General features: G+C 43.4%; 1 protein-coding gene across 3 annotated transcripts in view; it reads left to right on the top strand.

Moving 5' to 3' along the window:
- FRMD7 (FERM domain containing 7) overlaps window positions 1-15,523 on the top strand; it is a 103,511-nt gene extending 87,988 nt beyond the window's left edge. For all 3 annotated transcript variants that reach the window (XM_073599165.1, XM_073599164.1, XM_073599166.1), the window contains 3 exons: window positions 3,288-3,356; window positions 3,432-3,507; window positions 5,913-15,523. In XM_073599165.1, the coding sequence (XP_073455266.1) occupies window positions 3,288-3,356; window positions 3,432-3,507; window positions 5,913-7,019 (1,252 nt within the window). In that variant the 3' untranslated portion in view covers window positions 7,020-15,523. The remainder of the gene's footprint in view (window positions 1-3,287; window positions 3,357-3,431; window positions 3,508-5,912) is intronic.
- The last annotated feature ends 3,069 nt before the right edge of the window (window positions 15,524-18,592 follow it).

The raw sequence follows: 18,592 nt of genomic DNA, 5'->3' as shown, positions 1-18,592 counted from the left end.
CTACATTTAAAAGCATTTCATTTTCTTCACAATCTCTACCTTTTCCAATAAGAGACTGCTCTGTTCTTTTAATTGAAATTAATACAAGGCATTCCCTTGAATGGTGGCATTGCAGAATGAGCCCCCTGTGCTCAGCAAGCAGTGGGGCAGCTGCTTGGCATAGGATCTGGAAGATGGTGGCAGTCACTAATAGCTCAACTGCTACTACATACCAGCCTATAGCCTACATACCAGCCTATAGGTATGAGATATGCATGCTTACACTGGATCAATGTAACCATACAATTAAGATCATACCCAGGCTTGGTTTACCAAAGCATAAGTATAATGGTCGCTGTTTTTATCAATGACTTCCAGTGCTGAAAATAGACACTGATGCTGAAAGTGTCCCAGACTCCTCATTACCTTCAGTGCCCAAGAGGGGGCTCAGGGGTAGAGCAGGCAGACATTAGAGGGGATTTTGTGAGATTCTGTGATTTTTGGTTAAAACTTAAAAAGTTCCTCATTTATGTGAAGTAAAATAAATAAAAATTGTGTCAAATAAACATCCAGATCTGCAAATTGTAGGCAGGGTCTTCTTTAATATTGATTGGACCCAAGGCAGATATTTTCTTACATGCAATTTTGCTCTCCACCACAAAATCCCATTGCACATAGACAGACTTACAGTAGCTACAAAAAAACAAAAAAAAGCACACACATACTTATCTAAAAAAAAAAAACCTTTAATAATGTAAACAAAGAACTGGTTCACACTCACTGATTGGTTGCTAGACATAACTGTACATCATTACTGCTCACCCATTGGTTGATAGAGGTTACTGCCTATCATTACCGCTCAGCGATTGGTTGCTAGAGGTTACAGCACATTACTGTTCGCTGTCTTCTGCCCTGCAGAACATCACACCCGTCTCACCTCTCCCAGCTCTGCAGACCATCACACCTGTCTCCACTATCAAACTTGTGATTTCCTATATATGTGTTATATAATTCATAAAATAAAATGAAAACATGAAAAAATCTGAAAAAATCAAAAACCATGCATAGTGCTGCTGTATATTTCATATGTGTCAAGTAGCACCTTGTGTATGGATGTGCATACCAGTGTGGAAGAAGTGGTGAAGGGTGGGGAGGGGGGGAGGGAAGAGGGAAAGGGGAGGGGGGGGTGGTTGAAAGACAAAAGTAAATGGAAATAATCCACTGTATGTCCAAAATCAGTCTAATAAAGTGCACTCGTGCAGCCAAAATTATATAAAAGTCGTTATTTGCACAATAAATTGGTACATGTGATGTTCGTGTTTATAATCCTTCTGCTGATAAAATCCCATGCTCTAAATGTGCAGCCACTCACCAGCTCACTTCACCCCTGTTGGGGTATCAGGCAGTCACAGTCTAAGCCACTGTGCGGCAATCTCTGGCAGTCTCAGGATCGCAGTATGTCATATAAAAAGAGAAAGGGTGCCCATAGTGTAAGATCGTTTAAAAAAGTTTATTTAAAACAAGTAGAGAGGTACTCACAATTTAAAAGCATGTAGCAGGCAAAAAAAGACAAAATTCTCGGTTAACCATCAGCTGTTCAGAGTTGTTTGGGAAGCACAGATTAGGCCACGCCCTACGCGTTTCGTCTTTGGACGTCTATGGGAGCGGGTAGACGTCCGATGACGCTCCCGTAGACGTCCGATGCCAGAGATTGCCGCACAGTGGCTTAGACTGTGACTGCCTGATACCCCAACTGGGGTGAAGTGAGCTGGTGAGTGGCTGCACATTTAGAGCACGGGATTTTATCAGCAGAAGGATTATAAACACGAACATCACATGTACCAATTTATTGTGCAAATAAGGACTTTTATATAATTTTGGCTGCACGAGTGCAATTTTTAATAGTCTGATTTTGGACATACAGTGGATTATTTCCATTTACTTTTGTCTTTTAACCACCCCCCCCCCCCCCCCCCCCTTCACCACTTCTTCCACACTGGTATGCACATCCATACACAAGGTGCTACTTGACACATATGAAATATACAGCAGCACTATGCATGGTTTTTGATTTTTTCAGATTTTTTCATGTTTTCATTTTATTTTATGAATTATATAACACATATATAGGAAATCACAAGTTTGATAGAGGAACAGCGCCATACCCTTCTATTAAATTAATCAATCTAGCTGTCCCCATTTATGGTGACTGCATGTTGGGTGGCAGCAGTTCCAAATTGTTTGCAATCACATCTTCACCATCTCCACTGCGCGGGTTCACTACTTTTTTCACACCTGTCTCCAGCCCTGCATAATATCACACTTATTTTCCCTTCTCCCAGCTCTGCAAACCATCATACCTGTCTCCTCTCTCCCTGCCCTGCAGACCGTCACAGCTGTCTCCTCTCTCCCTGCCCTGCAGACCATCATACCTGTCTCCCCTCTCCCAGCTTTGCAGACCATCACACCTATCTCCCCAGCTCTGCAGAACATCACCTGTCTCCCCTCTATCAGCTCTGCAGAACATCACACCTGTCTTCCCTCTCCCAGCTCTGCAGAACATCACAAGAGAGGAGAGAATTCTTTAGCAGCCCGACCAGCATCTCCACCCGCAGGACAAGATAGGAACAGCAGCAAACCAGATGGAAGTGAGAAGGCAGAGTCTGGAGTAGGGATAGCATAACAGGCAGTGCAGAGGAGTCGGGCTGCACTTAACTTTGGCAGCCTGACAACACTGAGGCAGGAGACACCTCATGTGCTCTCTGTAGCAGGGCACTGGAAGCAGTCAGTGTCAGATTACCTCCACTCATCCTTGCACCAGCCCTGCTCCAGACGTTCCCGGGTAGCCTGGGCTCAAGGGGCAGCTGCTGGAAAAATTATCTGGGAAGTATAAACTTTTTAATCTTCCAACATGACTTTCTTCTACATTTAGATGTGCTTTAGAGTGGGATTAGCCACATTTAGGTGCGATTAGAAATGTTTAGATGCAACTACATGCAATCAGATCCTGGAGGCACAGTCCTGGAGTAGTGTCTCAAAATGCAGCTAACCTGACTGCACCTGAGGGCATGTAAGTGCTTAGTTTGAATGATCACGTTGAAAAGAAAATTACATACATTTAAATGCATTTAGAAATGGCCTTTAAATTCAGTCTCTTGTAAAGCTGCAGCGGGTAGGCAGAGCTAGGAACTTTCACAGTACAAAGTTGGGAAGTGATCAAACACAAAACTGAACATCCGATATTAAAATATCTGTTTTGTATGGAATAACATTTCATTCTTATTTATAAAAATTTGATTTTTTTTTAGTGGAAGAACCCAAAAACAACTGTTTGATTCCTGGACTAAAGGAAAAGCTAAGAATCTCCCTTTTGAAAGGTAAGCATTTGTCTCTAACACCTGATACAGACTAACTGCTCCTCAACACTTAATGATTTTCTTATGTCATTCCAGGAAACACTTAAAAGCAAATCTTCATGACAGACAGTGTAGATCCTCTCCTGACCTCCTTTCTGAAGTGGCAAAGCAGGTAGAATGTAAACTATATGCTAAAGCTTGAGCTTTTGTTATAGCCAGACTAGGCAGGAAATCAGACATTAGTGAGGACGCAATCTAAGCGCACAACCGGCAATTTTCAAAATGACAGAAGGAGAAGCACAACTCTGAGCCAACCAGGCTGCTCTCAGTATGCTGTATTCACCGAGACACGGGAGGATGGTGGTCTCCCTGCTGTCCTGGCAAGCAAGATGAATTCTTAAGGCTTGGTTCACACACTACAGTCCATTTAACATGGCTTTCTATGGATGTAGTTCACATCTGTGCATTTTATGGAAAGGGCTATGGACTTTTTTCTGAGTTTTGGTTCCAGACTTCAATGGATCAAAACCTTTTTTTAAAAAACGCAAAATGCACCATGAATATGCCACTGCAACCTGCATAGGTGTGAACTAGGCCTAAATGACAGCCCTGTTAGTTCAGAGTTGATGTAATATGTGCTTCTCCTAACATTTTGTAAGTTGCCAATAGTCTAAATGCGATCAGTACTGCGCTTAGATTGCACCCTCTGTTCATTTTGTCTTACACAATTTGGAGCGTTTTTCCAGTCTCTGAGGCAACTGCTACTGCTGCTGCAATTGCACGGGAAGGAACAGCGTTAACCCCCTGGTGTACCCGATAGGACTGATATGGACGCCGATTCTTGATTCTGATCATTTTTAGTTTAATTTCTTGGCTACTTGAGCATAAGTTAATTCTTGCAATATTTGTTAGGTATTAAAATAGTTGGCTTACATTGTCATAAATTGTCTTGCAATGGTGGACTTATTGTGAGGTTCCCACAACTTTAAAGCTGACATCAGGCCAACAAAAAAACTTTAGTATTTCTCACAAATGTGTACAGTAATGCAGCATAAAACCAGTCATGCACTTTGCCTCTGTGCAGGAGTAATAAGACCTGTTATTCTAGCCTTGTGCAGAGGACCGGTCCTGTATGTGCCTCCTCCTTTGGTTTTCTTCCGAAAGCAGGTAATGGAGAGGACCTGCTGGTTCCCTTCCATAGCTTTGCTCCCTGCATGGGCCATGTGAAGCATAAGAATGATGCCTCTGCTAGTTTTACAAGATAACATCTGGATTTCCAAAGGAGTTTAGTGAACAAAATGTAGATTTGTGTCCTTTGAGACTACCGCGGAATATATTTTAATTAATGGTTCTATGCCTGGAGGTCATCTATAAAGCGTATCCAAACACATAAGAACAAAATGGTCAGTTTTGTAGCCTACCCGTACTTAAAAGGTACGTTTAACTTTACACCTGTATTTAGAGTGCAACATGGTCCAGCAGCTGCAGCCATACCCCTTCTCAGTGACAGTGAGTGGGCATCTTCTCCGGGCACACACTGTCACTCTTTGAAACTAATGTGGCCGTGCAGGGCTCTGCTCCCCAGGCCGTGTCATTCATTGTCCTGTGAATGGGAAACTACAAGTCCCGACAGTCTGAGTCTGTCAGCTTGTAGTTCTTAACAGCGCCGTGTTAGTTCATTCATTCATTCTTCCTGTTGGTGAAAATCTGCATGCCCGTACAGGGTACGAAGAAACAGATACAGTGACAGATCTGCAGGAGTTCTGCATGGTACTAGCAATCTGCTGATCACTGGTAAAATGCTTTACAGGCTCCCAAAACACAAAAATAGTAAATGCACTTTTTTTTTTTTGTTTTTTCAACCTGCAAAAGAAATATGCACTTATTTTATTTTTTGTTAAAAGGTGAACTTCTCCTTTAAAGTAGTTCTAAAGTCTAAAGGTGTTTTACAATGCATTCCCCGAAATAAGGTGAGAAAAAAAACACACACACACACACACAGGACACTAAGGGCAGCAGGAGACACAGGCTTCTGCTGCTGTCAGTCAAACCCCTCTGAGGAAGGATAACGACCTTGCTAAAGCATACTACTTCTGAAACAAGTCAGTCATAGCATGACTTCAACTGGAGCACATATAGGGTTGTTTCAACATGGCTGAAGGTCTTGTATTAAGCACAGAGAGTATGTATGAACCTGGAGAGGGGGCATTAAAGTGAACCTGTTTGTTTGCTGTATGATTTTGGCTGGCCTAAAACTGGCCTTGAGTGCTGGGTGCAAGGAATCTGATGTTATAAAGCCTTGCTCCTGGATTGTGTTTACCTCATCTTTGGCACCTGCTTGTGGGTGGACCTTGTGATATCACTTCTGGTGATATGTTTTTCTCCATCTTCACACTTGGCTGCCACCAGGGTGCAGACCACACCTGGAAGTGCCAAAGATAAGGTAGTCAACTCACAAGACACAAAAGAGAAAAAATAAAAAGGTTAGCAGAAGAACTTAAAGTTTTGCATTAAAATGTACCACGTTCTCAATACATTCATTTTTTATTTTATTTTTTTTTTTTTTATGTCCACCAGCCTAATGAACTACGCCTGGTGTACACAAGCAGACCGTGTTCTAGAAGTGTCAACAGTGTGGAGTGGGATCCACTTATGGACAGGAACAGAAGGAACTCTGCTGTTGAAGTACTCTTCAGTACAGGGGTGGAACGCTTCAAAGCTGAGGAGATGGAGCCAGTAGCTTTGCAACAGTCCAAAAGCAGTGCCTCATTTCCTGGTTGTAGTTATAGTGATCTACTAAGTAATGCATCTCATCAAATCCAGAGGCGACCTGTGTCCTGTTATGAGGAAAGTAACCATTTCTCTGAAAACCGCAAAAGCTCATCTGAAGGTAGCATGAGAGAGGTTTTGCCTTCATCACCAAGGACTTACTACACTGATACAGGCCCTGACCCATGTTTTACAAGACATTATGTGAAAAAGGGATTACCCAATAGATACTGCTATACAGATGGAATAACCCAATTGCCAGCACAGGCCTCTGCTGTAGTGGAAGAAATCATGAGGCTTACTAGTCAATCTAAGCTTTTTCCAGGGCAGCCAGCAGATCGCAGTCCAAGTGCTAGAAGACTGAAGGAGTATCACCAGCCAGTCTACCCGAGGACAAGCTGCAAAGGTAGTGCTAGTGTGGTAAACCAAACAGATGCACATATCACAAATATGGAAGATTCTCAAGATCCTTATCCTAAAAGATCTTGGAGTCATTCAGATATGAAGTCTGAATGGTTCCCACGTGGGTCAGAATTCAGACCTTTAGGTCCTTACCCTATCTTAACCAGGACTTCAAGTGTCTCAAGAAACCCCTTGCCACATAAGCTTATTCCATTACCACTTCCCCCTCCTCCACCACCTCCCACTCTTGCACCATCATCATCCTCCTCAAAGAAAGGTCCACAAATGACAGAACGATATGTCTACAGTGGGACTGAATCCAGTGACTCTGAATCTGAGATTATAAATCCATACTACTATGCCGTTTTTGGTAAAAACATAAGCCATCCTATGGCTAGAGTCAGGCTGTCATCAGGCAGCCTGCAGCTAGATGACGAAGCGGAGGTTCCACTAAATGTTCCTGCATGGGGAAGCAGGAAACCCAAATCAGAGAGGAAACATTATTATACTTAAGGATATTTATAACTGAAAATTTTGGAGCAGAGGACTGAACATTACGAGCCAAAGCGCAAATACCAGTTCAGCATTGGGGCCTATAGCAGAAGCACTAAACACAGAAAGGTGTAGCTTTGTTTGGCTCTGTCTTTTATTATTAGACAGCACTCAACGTCGTTACCTTTGGCAGGTTAGTAGGCCCCTGTCAGGAGTGCTCTGCATAACACTGCTTAGGTTTGGTCTTCCCCGAGAACCAGCAGTGTTACCCAGGGTAGGTCTGTGGCAGCCATAAGGTTACGGGTATAGTTTAGGAACACAAACAGCTCAATCTGCAAAGCAGTAGGCTCAGTTCAAAGATCTGAACTAAGCAGTCCACATTCATAATCATGTTCACATTACAATGAGCCTGTCCAGGCACTTGTTCTTCTGCAGCATAATAGCCAACACATTCCTTTTAGTAAATAAAACTACCCCCCTGTCTACTTTAACAGGGACCAATTAGGAGTGCACATCCATCACTTACCTACAAGAACGGATAACAGCTGTTTTAGAGTTTAGAGACAAAACTTAAGTAGTTTTCTACCCAGTATGCCTTGCCAAAATGTAAATCTTCATGGAGCGGTCTTGTCACATTATCCAGTATACAAGGAGGGCAGTGTTTAGATCATACATCATATCTTAAAACAATCAGGAAACTACACTCTTCCTAAGCAAAAGCTGCCAACGCTGTAAGATTAACACACACATCCGATATCAGTAGCGATTTGGTACATGCTTATGCCACTCTCCCATATCCACCCTAGTGCACGCACACAAAAGGGGAAAAAAAAAAAAATGGGAGTCTTCCACCAGAACAAAGAAGAGCAATATTAGAGCAATATTAATATTAACAGATCTCAAGCTGCTTCTATAGGGGTGAATGGTTGTTGGCCAGGGCTGGTCACAAAAGCCTATGGTGTATGTGCCCCTGGAGTGACAGTCCAGGGGTGCCTGAAGATCACTGTGAGTGAGGGTCACTTTAAGGCACCACGGTCACTGCACCATTACACGCTTTTTTTTTTTGCACCTGCCTCCTGGGCCGGGCCTTTTGTCTGGGACCGAAGGAATTTTTTTTATTCCTGGGCGGAGGGCCTGGCCATTATGCTGCACAATGGCCAGCTTTTCACTCTTCCTCTACTTCCTTCTCCCCCACTTTCTTTTTATTTATTTCCCTTTGTGTGTCAGGTTTTTTGTATTTTTTTGTTTGTACACGGTTTTGCACTGTGTGACTGGTAGGGTTGCAGGTACTTGGGCCTGCCCTGAAAGTCTTGGGAGGGGGTGGACATGGCCTTCTGGCTTGGTTTGCCCTCTCTCATGGGGTCTCTCTTTGGGGGAGCCCAACCGCGTACTTGGGGGGGGGGGGTCTGTGTCAGCAGTCCCTCCAGAGAAAGGGGTCCGTCAGGCTTTGGCCAGATGGACCAAGTGTAAGTACCCTTATCCCCGTCAGAAGCCTAACGCCCCAGGGAATTCAGGGCAAGGCCCTCTGATTTCAGAGGGCTTGTGTACCCGTTGCTTTTTTTTTTTTTTTTTTTTTGTGTTTCAATCTTTATGTGTGTGCACATTTTTTTTTTTTGGCACTGGGTGAAGTTTGAGTGCGTTTCACACGCCATGGGCTTTTTAAAGAAGAAAAAAAAAAAAAAAACACAAAAACAGTACCATAAAATCTCATTCACATTATATGCACTGGATAATGGCAAGTCACATAGAAAATAAATGTTTTCTATGTGCCCCATTCATACCACAATACTGGTGTGATGGACAGTGTACTGTGGAAACTATTTGACATTTAAAAAAAATAAAATAAAAATATGGAGATTTGCCATGCAGACAAGTGTGATTGTAGCCTAAAACCAGAATGACACCAGATGAGCAAACTTCACCCTACATGCATTTAGCTGTTTAGTCAATGCATTGGCACATGGTACAAGCAGATTAATAGCCATGAAGGAATACTCTATAAATGTAATGAAGGATTTGATTGCATTAGCCCCTGACATCATTATGATTTTACTTTAGGACTATCAGTACTGTTTTTGTAACTGTAGTTAGATATATGCTTAGTAACCCCTACTCAGGCTTAAAAGGTCCCTTGAATTGTATGCAACTGACTATTGAGGGTGTAGGCTGGGGCAGGTTTTCTCAACTCCAGTCCTCAAGGCGCCCTAACAGGTCATGTTTTCAGGATTTCCCTGAGATAAAACAGCTGTGGTAATTACTAAGGTAGTGAAACTGATCCAATCATCTGTGCAAAATAATGGACAGGCTGAAAACATGACCTGTTGGGGCACCATGAGGACTGGAGTTGAGAAACACTGGGCTGGGGAAAGGTTCCTCCAGACCTAAAGCATGCTGTAGAAATAGGAAGAGAGAGCCTGGCTGTCGCACACCTTGCCTATCCTGCTTTCAGCTGCCAATAACCAAATATAATATAACACACATTAAAACAATTACCGGTAAATATCACCTGCTGCCTTAAACATGAAAAATAAAATAAAGTGAAGATGCAAATAACAGCCCTGGTGTGTCTAAATCAAATTCCCTAAGTGTGCAAATGAAGAAATCTGGACGCTTGCAACACCACTGTGCATTACCATCTGAGATGAAGGGGACTCGAAGAACACCAGGACTCTTCGTATAAAAATTGTCAAAATCGCATGGGATTTTAATATTTTGCCTCTGGGGAACTCAATGTATGGAGATTTGTCACCGCCAAATCTCCACACACAATGAAATATCCCATCAAGTACCACAGAATAATTAACCATACAGTAAAAGAGAATCAGAGAAAACTATCACAGCGGGAAACCGTATAAAGCTTTTTTTATTATAGTTACGTACCAGTAATGTCTTTTCCAGGAGTCTTTCAAGAGAGCCTTCTTTGAATGACCTCGGCTCCTCCCTTCACAGGAAACACTGCCTTTGCTTCAAGATTTAAGCCCCTCCTACCCCACCGGGCCCTCAATCTTCTAAGAGTACCTCCGGCCAGCTGGGGAGACACAAGAACATGTCATACTCTTTTAATCCTCCTGACTGTTCCCGTCAGGGACTCCATTAGCATGTTGGGGAATTGAACCAGCAACCCCAGTGCTGCTAAATGAAACTGCTACCCACTTAGCCAGTGGGCAGTCTCCTTATTGCTCCTTAACACATTTTTCGGGTGGGTATCGGTGCTTTCCTGAAAGACTCCTGGAAAAAGATGTTACCGGTACGCAACTCTGATTTTCCCTAAACGTCTTTCAGGACAGCTACCTTTGAGAGGATAAACGAGTACTTAACCCTAGGGTAGGACCACCGATTGTAGGACCCCTTTTTTTCCCCCGAAGGTCCGATCCTTAGCGATCCACAGGTCCAACCTGTAGAGTTTGGCAAAGGTGCTACAACCTTTTAACATCCAACTTATGTTCACCCACAGGATTTGAACCTAAAGTTGAAAAAATAACTTCTTGGCCTCTGTGAAACTTTGAGGCTACCCTCTTAAAGAAAACACCTGATATGGAAATATTTGTAGAAAAAGGGGGCCCCTGAGTGGGAATGCCCTCTGCGTACCAGCTGTTGCAAATGTGTCTGGTAGATGGAGCGGGTTCCCCTTTTCCTGCTACTTAGCAGGGCCACTACCCCATCCGAGAAGCTCTTGCCATTAGCAATTCCTCCTCGGAAGCCATGCAGGGAGAATCCACCACTCTACCTGGGGACAGCAGAATGGCACTGAGATGAATGTCCTCCCAGATTAGCAGTATCCACTTTTAAAACAACAGACTGATGTGGCATTGGTAACTAGGCCCTTGCCTATTTTTAGGATACTCTGCTGTTTACTATTCAAGCCCCAAGCAGGCGATACCCTGTCCGAGGCTGAACCCATGGTTTGAGTGCTGCTAGTCCGGAGTGCCAGCCACTAAGCCACTGTTGATAAAACGTTTAGGATTTTTCAAGGAAGGTAGTAAGGCTGACGCTTTTCTGTGCAGTTTGGTAAGCTGGTGATGAGCGGCCGGGGAGGGTAGGCTTGCAAAATCAAGCCGGTGACCCCTCCTTACCATCCCTAGAAAAAATGATTGGAGGACACCTGCTCTATGGGAGGAAGGCCCCCAATCTTCCTTCGGACTGTTCGGGAGGACGAACCCCCCCCCATTTTGCCCCGTCTTTCTAACCCAAAGGCCTCTTTGGAAGGTAGGTCTTTGGGACCCTGAATTCTCTTTGAGAGTGAGACTTATTCCTTGCTTGCTTCCCCATACTACACCAGACAGGAAAGGACTCTCACCCATCAGCTGTCCAATCTAAACTGTTTCTAGAGCAGGACCTAACCAAAACAAGCCCTCCATGAGAATCCCGCAGAGCTTAGCCTTGGACGCGCTGTCCTACTGCCAAGCTTTAACTGAGATGACTAGGGCTTAGGATCTGGTAGACATATGCAGTGACTCAGACGAGGCATTCACACTATATGTCACCCCCTGCAAGAGTATGGGAAAGTACGACAAGATTGTCTCCGTTCCATCCCTGCCCCTATGTGCGCATCCTCTTGTCCATGGGGTCTCTCCCAGGTAAGGTCTGTATGCCTGGAAACCTGATAGAAGGCTGCGTCCAGTCTGAGTACCCTACCAACTGACGTCCTCCATGAAAAGAAAACCTAGGCTTCAGGGCCCCTGAAAGGAAGTTTTCTCCCCAGATCTTGCCAATCGTTGATGGCTTCCACCAGACCTTCCTGAGCCAGGAACAACTTCTGTTCCCCCAAGCCCTGATACATCTGGTCATGGAACAATAACAGCTTCTCCTGGATTCCCAGGATGGTACAGATGTCTCCCTAGAGATCCTCCACCCCCTCAAGGGAAGGCATGTAGCGAGAGAGGGGCTAATGGGCTCACCATCCAACCCCTCTCCCTATGACTCCACCTGGGAGCCTGAAGAAGTGCTAACTGGTTCCTCCTCAGCTTGTCACTAGTGCCCCCCTATTAGCAGAGGATAAGACCGGCAGGCAGGTGCAATACTCTGCTGAGCTGGCAGGGGGCTAGTCCGGGTCTGAACCCTACTGAAAAAGGGGTATGCTGGGGATTGCAGTTCCTCAGGCTCACTGAACAGGAGGGAATGCTGGGCATTTGCAGTTCCTCAGGCTCACTACACAAAGGGCATGCTGGGCACTGCAATTCCTCAGGCTGCACAAAGGGCATGCTGGGCATGGCAGTCCTCCAGCTCACTTTTAAAACCAAATGCAAGGCCATAATCCAAAGCAGAGTGTCACCAGGAGTGTCCCTAGGACCAAACACCACTAAGGTCCCAGTACCACCTCCCACCCCCTTGACCACCAGAGTGGTCTACACCCATGGATCTACGCAGATGTGCAGGTGAAAGGGAATACCCACCACAGGGTTCCTCTCACCATAGTGGCTGGTGCTGGTATTACCAGTAGTCTGGGCCGCCTCTGCCATCTGGCCATCTCCTGCTGAGGATCGTGGTGGTCCCGCCTTCCTGAGCCACTTGCTGACATCCAGAGTGTTTGCAGGCTTGCACCAAAGCCTTGCCCTCTCTCAAACTGCTACTGGAACCAAAGCCATGGCCCCGGCAGAAGTGCACGCCCCCACCGGACATGATGTCACTACACCCTCCATCCCAGATTCAAGCTCCCTCACTGGTCACACAACACGGGGAGGAACGGTGCACCTAAGATGCCCCCCCCGGGGCAGAATGAGAGCGTGGCCCCAAAGCTTCTTCGCCACCCTCAGGAGAAGCTGGGGTGGCTAAGAGGTGGACCAAACGGTACCTCCCCTAAGGCCCAGGGCTCCGCCAATGAAAAAATAGATAGGGAGCACTTCTCCCCGCAGTAAAAACTGGCTTCAACTTCCCCAGTTGATCCGCCCTGGCTCCCAGCGATGTCTCCCCGTCAGAGGAAACACTGAAACTGATGGCCCAGTGGGGCAGGAGGGGCTTAAATCTTGAAGCTAAGGCGGCGTTTCCTGTGAAGGGAGGAGCCGAAGTCTCTCAAAGGTGGCTGTCCTGAAAGACGTTTAGGGAAAAGGATAGGAAGCCACTCACACTATTAAAAATGTAAAAGCGCTCAAATACAAATTCTGGGAATCTATCCAAACACTGTAAAAAATATTTATTCTAAATATATATACCCGTGCTGATGGTGTACAAAATAAAGTGAAAAATAAAATGACAAGTGCAGCTGCTGTATACAAGGCGCTATTCACTTGAACAAGTACAAATATATATATATATATATATATATAAAAATACAGTGCTAGCAAACACAATATAAAAGTGAAATTGAAAACAATTCATTAATAAAAGTGAAAGTCCATATAAAATGACTGATGTGCTCCAATCCAAAAGTGCTCCAAAGTTTTCAAGGTGTAACACAACACGCCCTTCCTGTGTCCCCACTCCAAACACTTCCTGCCTCAAACAAGCATGGTGACATCACAAGCTCTGCCCTGCACGTTTCTTCACAACTACATTTACTTGCTAATCACTGGGGCTGGGTGAGGTGTGCGTGGGATGGGCTCTCTTCCTATTTCTACAGTGTGCAATCAGATATAGTAGAAAGGCAGCTAAAATTTTTCAAATTTGATGCATGTAGTTTTTTTTTTTTTAATTGGTGAAAGACAATTCATACAGTAGTCTATTTGTAATTTATTGCTTGCAAATCCCACATTGGAAGTCAGTTTTCATTCCACTGGAGATACATAGATCTGTGCAGGGTTTCCCCATGGTAGCGGCTTACCCAGGCATTGACCACTATCATGCAGGTTGGGATCTAATCATGGGGTAAGTTTGCATTTGTTTATAACTGTTTATTTTTAATGCATCCAGGTGGCTACAGGAGAGCGAGTTTACTGAATCAATTCAGAGTCATAAACATGGGAAAAAGAATGTCATAAGTCAGGGCCTTTCCTTGAAAAAGATCAATTCAATCCATTCCCTGCACAATTCCATGCAGCTGCAAGCAAAATTACTGAGAAATCTGGGTGGGGTTGAGCATAGACCACTGCTACATTGGGCTGGGAAAGACACCCATAGCTCTGGTTAAGATTCAGCAAGCTGGTTTGGAGCTTACATGGGGCTTACTTTCACTGGTCCCTGCAGCCAGTAAATCCTGGATACACTTGTTTTTTTTTTTTTTTTTTTAGTTTAACCTACTGGGTTGAATGGGAAAAAAACTGTCAGCTCCGGTTGGAGCAGCTGTACTAACGATCCAACATTAGTACAGGGACCCCCACCCCAATGCTGAGCTGTTGTGTCCAGCCATTGACTGCGAGCCAGCGTTGCTCAGGAGCCAGCAGCCTTCTGTCAGAGCAGCTGGCATACACATGGGCCAAAGGTCCGCTGGATTTTATTGAACCGGCCGATGTTGGCCGGCGTTCAAGGATGTAGTGAGAAAAGTTAAGTATGGACTGCTGGGGAGAAGTGGAAGTGAAAAGAACTCGAAAACCGCTCCAGGTGTAACTGATACACACACCTGAGTGCTAGCCCAGAGTCAGCTCCGTGGTAAATCATCAAAATAAGAAATGGCTGCACCTCACGTAGGCTCCAAGTAACGTTTATTGGAATATCAAAATATCCAAAATGACACCAGAGGATACCAGCAGTGGTCAAGGTAGACGCGTTTCACACAACAGAAATGTGCTTAATCATTACTGCAGGGGGAGAAGTTGAACCTTTTTCTTTGACCTGCATGAGTGACAGGAAGGGTCACTTTAAACAGATATTTACCAAATCACATCAACTGTATATCAAAGTAACCTCTTATTGAAGAACATGCAAGTGCTACAATTATTTTTCTTAATACTAAAATCTGCTTTAGCATCTAATTGAAAGATTCCAGCTTGATTTTTACATTATTCAGCAGTGCCACTGCTCAGAAAGGACATGTTTAGGCTAGTCATTACTGTCATGATTAAATGAATATATGTAGTGAAATAAATATTTTAAACAATTTGTTAAATACTGCAAATAAAACAGTAATTGAACCAAAAATTTGAACAAAGACTTTCAGCTGTAGTGTGTAAATGTCATATCCAACCGGTAAATGCACCCAGTAAGGTAGAATATGAAATAGTGCGACAACGTAGACTGTTTTTTAAAGTATATTTTAAATTTTCCAGCCAAATTGCGATAATTACTTTATATTTGGTGCATTTCCCCATAGTATAGCTTTACAAAAATATTTACAACTTGATTTGGTCAGTTCAATATGAAACCTTTTCCTAAAAGGCATCTACAAAGGAAATCATTTTTTGGTATGTTGTGTGAATGGAAACACAAACCTAAAAGTACTGTTTTCTCAAATTTGTCTGCAGAAGCGTTTTACAGCACCTGGTGCACACATGGCAATAACGATCACATATCCCGTGTTTTAGCAAGAGGACTGGTTGATTTAAAGCTAAACTCAGTAAAATACATCAAACATGTAAAGCTTTGCAAGTCATTTTTTTCATTCTGATGTCTCAATAGGTAGGTGCATAATAACTATTATAAGGGACCCCATTTCCTAATCTCAGTCTGCTTCCTCTGCTGGGAGAGCAGCATGGACGTGATGGCTATAGTATGCAGAGAGTGGCACTGGGAATCCACGATTATCTCTTTCATGATTAAGCCTATTTTTGAAATTTGGTGTTTACAAGTTAAAATCCGTACTTTTTGCTAGAAAATTACTTAGAGCCCCCAAAAATTATACTTTTTTTTAGCAGAGAATCTAGAGAAAAAAATGGCGATTGTTGCAATATTTTATGTCACACGGTATTTGTGCAGTGGTGTTTTAAACGCAAATTTTTGGGAAAAGGGACACTTTCATGAATTTTAAAAAACCAAACAGTAAAGTTACCCCAATTTTGTATAGTGTAAAAGATGATGTTACGCCGAGTAAATCGATACCAAACATGTCAAGCTTTATAATTGCACACACTCGTGGAATGGCGACAAACTACGGTACCTAAAAATCTCCATAGGCGACGCTTTAAATTTTTTTTACGTTACCAGATTAGAGAGTTACAGAGGAGGTCCAGTCCTAGAATTCTTGCTCTCGCTCTGACGATCGCGGCGATACCTCACATGTGTGATTTGAACACCGTTTACATATGCATTTTCTTTGCTGCACAAGCTCGCGGGGGCGCTTTAAAAAAATGTTTTTTTGTTCTTATTTACTTTATTTTTATATTTATTAATTGTGTAGGTGGTGACAGGTACTCTTTATGGAGGGATGGGGGGGGGTCTAAAAGACCCCCCATCCCTCCTTTGCACTTCAAAGTATTCAGATCGCCGAAAACGGCGATTCTGAATACTGCGTTTTTTTTTTTTTTTTAAACCGGCGCCATGGGCAGCTGAGTAAATGGGAAGTGACGTCATGACATTGGAACGGGAAGCCCGGTAAGAGCGGGGGGAGGGGGGGACGTCCCCTCCCGCTCCTCCGGTAGAACAGCCGAGCGGCTTTTAGCCGCATCGGTTGTTATAACTGGATAGCCGATCGCCAGCTCTAAAAAAACAGTAGCGGGATAATGCCTGCAGCTGCGGGCATTATCTGGTATACCCCCGGAAAGCCGAGTATGCACATCTGCGTACTCTCAGCGGGAAGGGGTTAAACTGCCTACTGCAGGTGGTATGCCCATACTGTGTACAATGTGCTGCTGAGAGAAAGTTTCAAAAAGAAAAAGGCGGTGACAGGGGAGCTGAGAGTTCCCCTGTAAAATAAAATCCTGATGTTCTTAGGAAACCAGCAGCTACAGGGCCCTGTGCACAGAAACCTGGCAGAGAGATCCATTCATCAATAATAACTAGGGTGTTTCCACACATACAGGGAGCCAGGTATGGTTGTTTGAGACAGAGCTTTCTTCAAAGCAGTATTAAACTAACAAATATATTGCAGCTTACCAATTCATAAATGTGATGGCTGCATTTGTTTTCTTTTTTTCAGGCCTTCTTTCAACTGGTGATCAAGCCAGTAAGTTTTGTTTGTTTTCAGAAGAGAACAAGCGGTCCTACAAATGTAGCAGTTAATGTTGAAGACAAACCATTGAACACCAGCAAGGGTGCTTACAATGGGCAGCTGTTATTTATATAAAACATTTATCCCAAAGGACAAAAAACAAAAACATATTGCTGTATTTATAGCGTGAGCTGGATTTTTGGCTTCAATCTGTTAGTGTATATAAATCTGCTAGTACATCCAACACTCCCCTCCCCCAAGACTGACAATACTGTTGTCTAAAGGTGCTCCTTCAGGCAGACAATAGGCACCCTAATACAGGTGTGGTGTGTTACTGGCCAGATCACCAGGTAGAAAAAGCCTTAAGAAAATGAATGCAGCCACCACATCTAATGATTGGTAAGCTGCAATATTATTCCATGTTTGGTTTTGGGTTTAGTACCGCTTTTAAGGGGATGGAACAATTGAGGCAAAACAGAAACCACCACACAAGAACAATTGATAACAGTAAATTGTGCTGTCTCTATTCTAATAAATGTCCTCAAGAAAACATAACCATTATACAGTGTGTGTATATTTTTCATACGCAAGTAAAAACTTTTTTTGAAAATTCTGTGGCCTTGATATTTCCATCCAGACGATTAAAGATATTTTGTGATCCACAAGTTCTTGCCCATCACCATAATGCACAGGCCCCATTCACACTTTTGAATATGGTTTGCAGGCATTCCTTGCTATCAGCTGCAGGCAGGAATTCCCAATGAAAGTAATTGAAGACTGAAAGCTCCTGCAGCCATTCACCAGCGACTGCATGAGAGACACAGCCCCGTCTCAGGTTCACACCCCTGCATGTCTGCCCCCACAGCAAGTGGCTTGTTATGGGGGTAGACAGAACAGGAGGAGCCAACTTCACCAGTGACGGACCCCAGAAGAGGAGGTGGTTTGAGGCTGCTCTGTGCATTACCATTGCACAGAGCAGGCAAATAAAACATGTCTATTTTAACAAAAAATATGGCTTTAGAAACACTTTAAGCTCACATGGTTACAAATCAAATATGTAAATATGTCATGGCAGTAGGCATAGATGTTCTGTCCGGGGAGAAAAGAAAATATGACACGACAACCAGAATTTAAATATTTATTCTTAAACCATTTAAAATCCCCCTGAAATATTGAAATAAGCTTACTCTATTAACAGATTTACAAGAGTAATGACTACGAAGGATATAAGGGTACCACTGGATTTTTTTTTTTTTTTTTTTTACATTTTTTTTTCTCTCTCTGAAGTTCTTATAAAGCTTTCTGAGTGACTGTATTTACAACTTTTACTGCTTATATATTTATAAAAATATTTTATTTTTTAACCATAACATTGTTTTCAAAAACTATTTTCAGACTTTCTCAAGATATAAATTTGAAGCGAGTCTCAGAGAGCAGAAAACGAAAACAGAAAGGTTTCCTTAAAAATGAAAAAGAAAGGAATTAAAATGAACTCAATTCTGTAGGCACCACTAAATATGTTGCTTGCTCCTTGGCTTTAGCCAGTTACTAGTTTTCAAGTGTTCCCCTTAAAGCAGGAATTCTGTTGAGGGGCATCTACCTACCCTGAAGTGTAAATAAGCATGCTGCAATTTGAAGC

The sequence above is a fragment of the Aquarana catesbeiana genome, linkage group LG09, assembly GCF_042186555.1.
Source record: "Aquarana catesbeiana isolate 2022-GZ linkage group LG09, ASM4218655v1, whole genome shotgun sequence".
Taxonomy (NCBI): domain Eukaryota; kingdom Metazoa; phylum Chordata; class Amphibia; order Anura; family Ranidae; genus Aquarana; species Aquarana catesbeiana.
The sequence above is the reverse complement of the archived record's forward strand: the minus strand, read 5'-3'. Positions and strand labels throughout refer to the sequence as shown.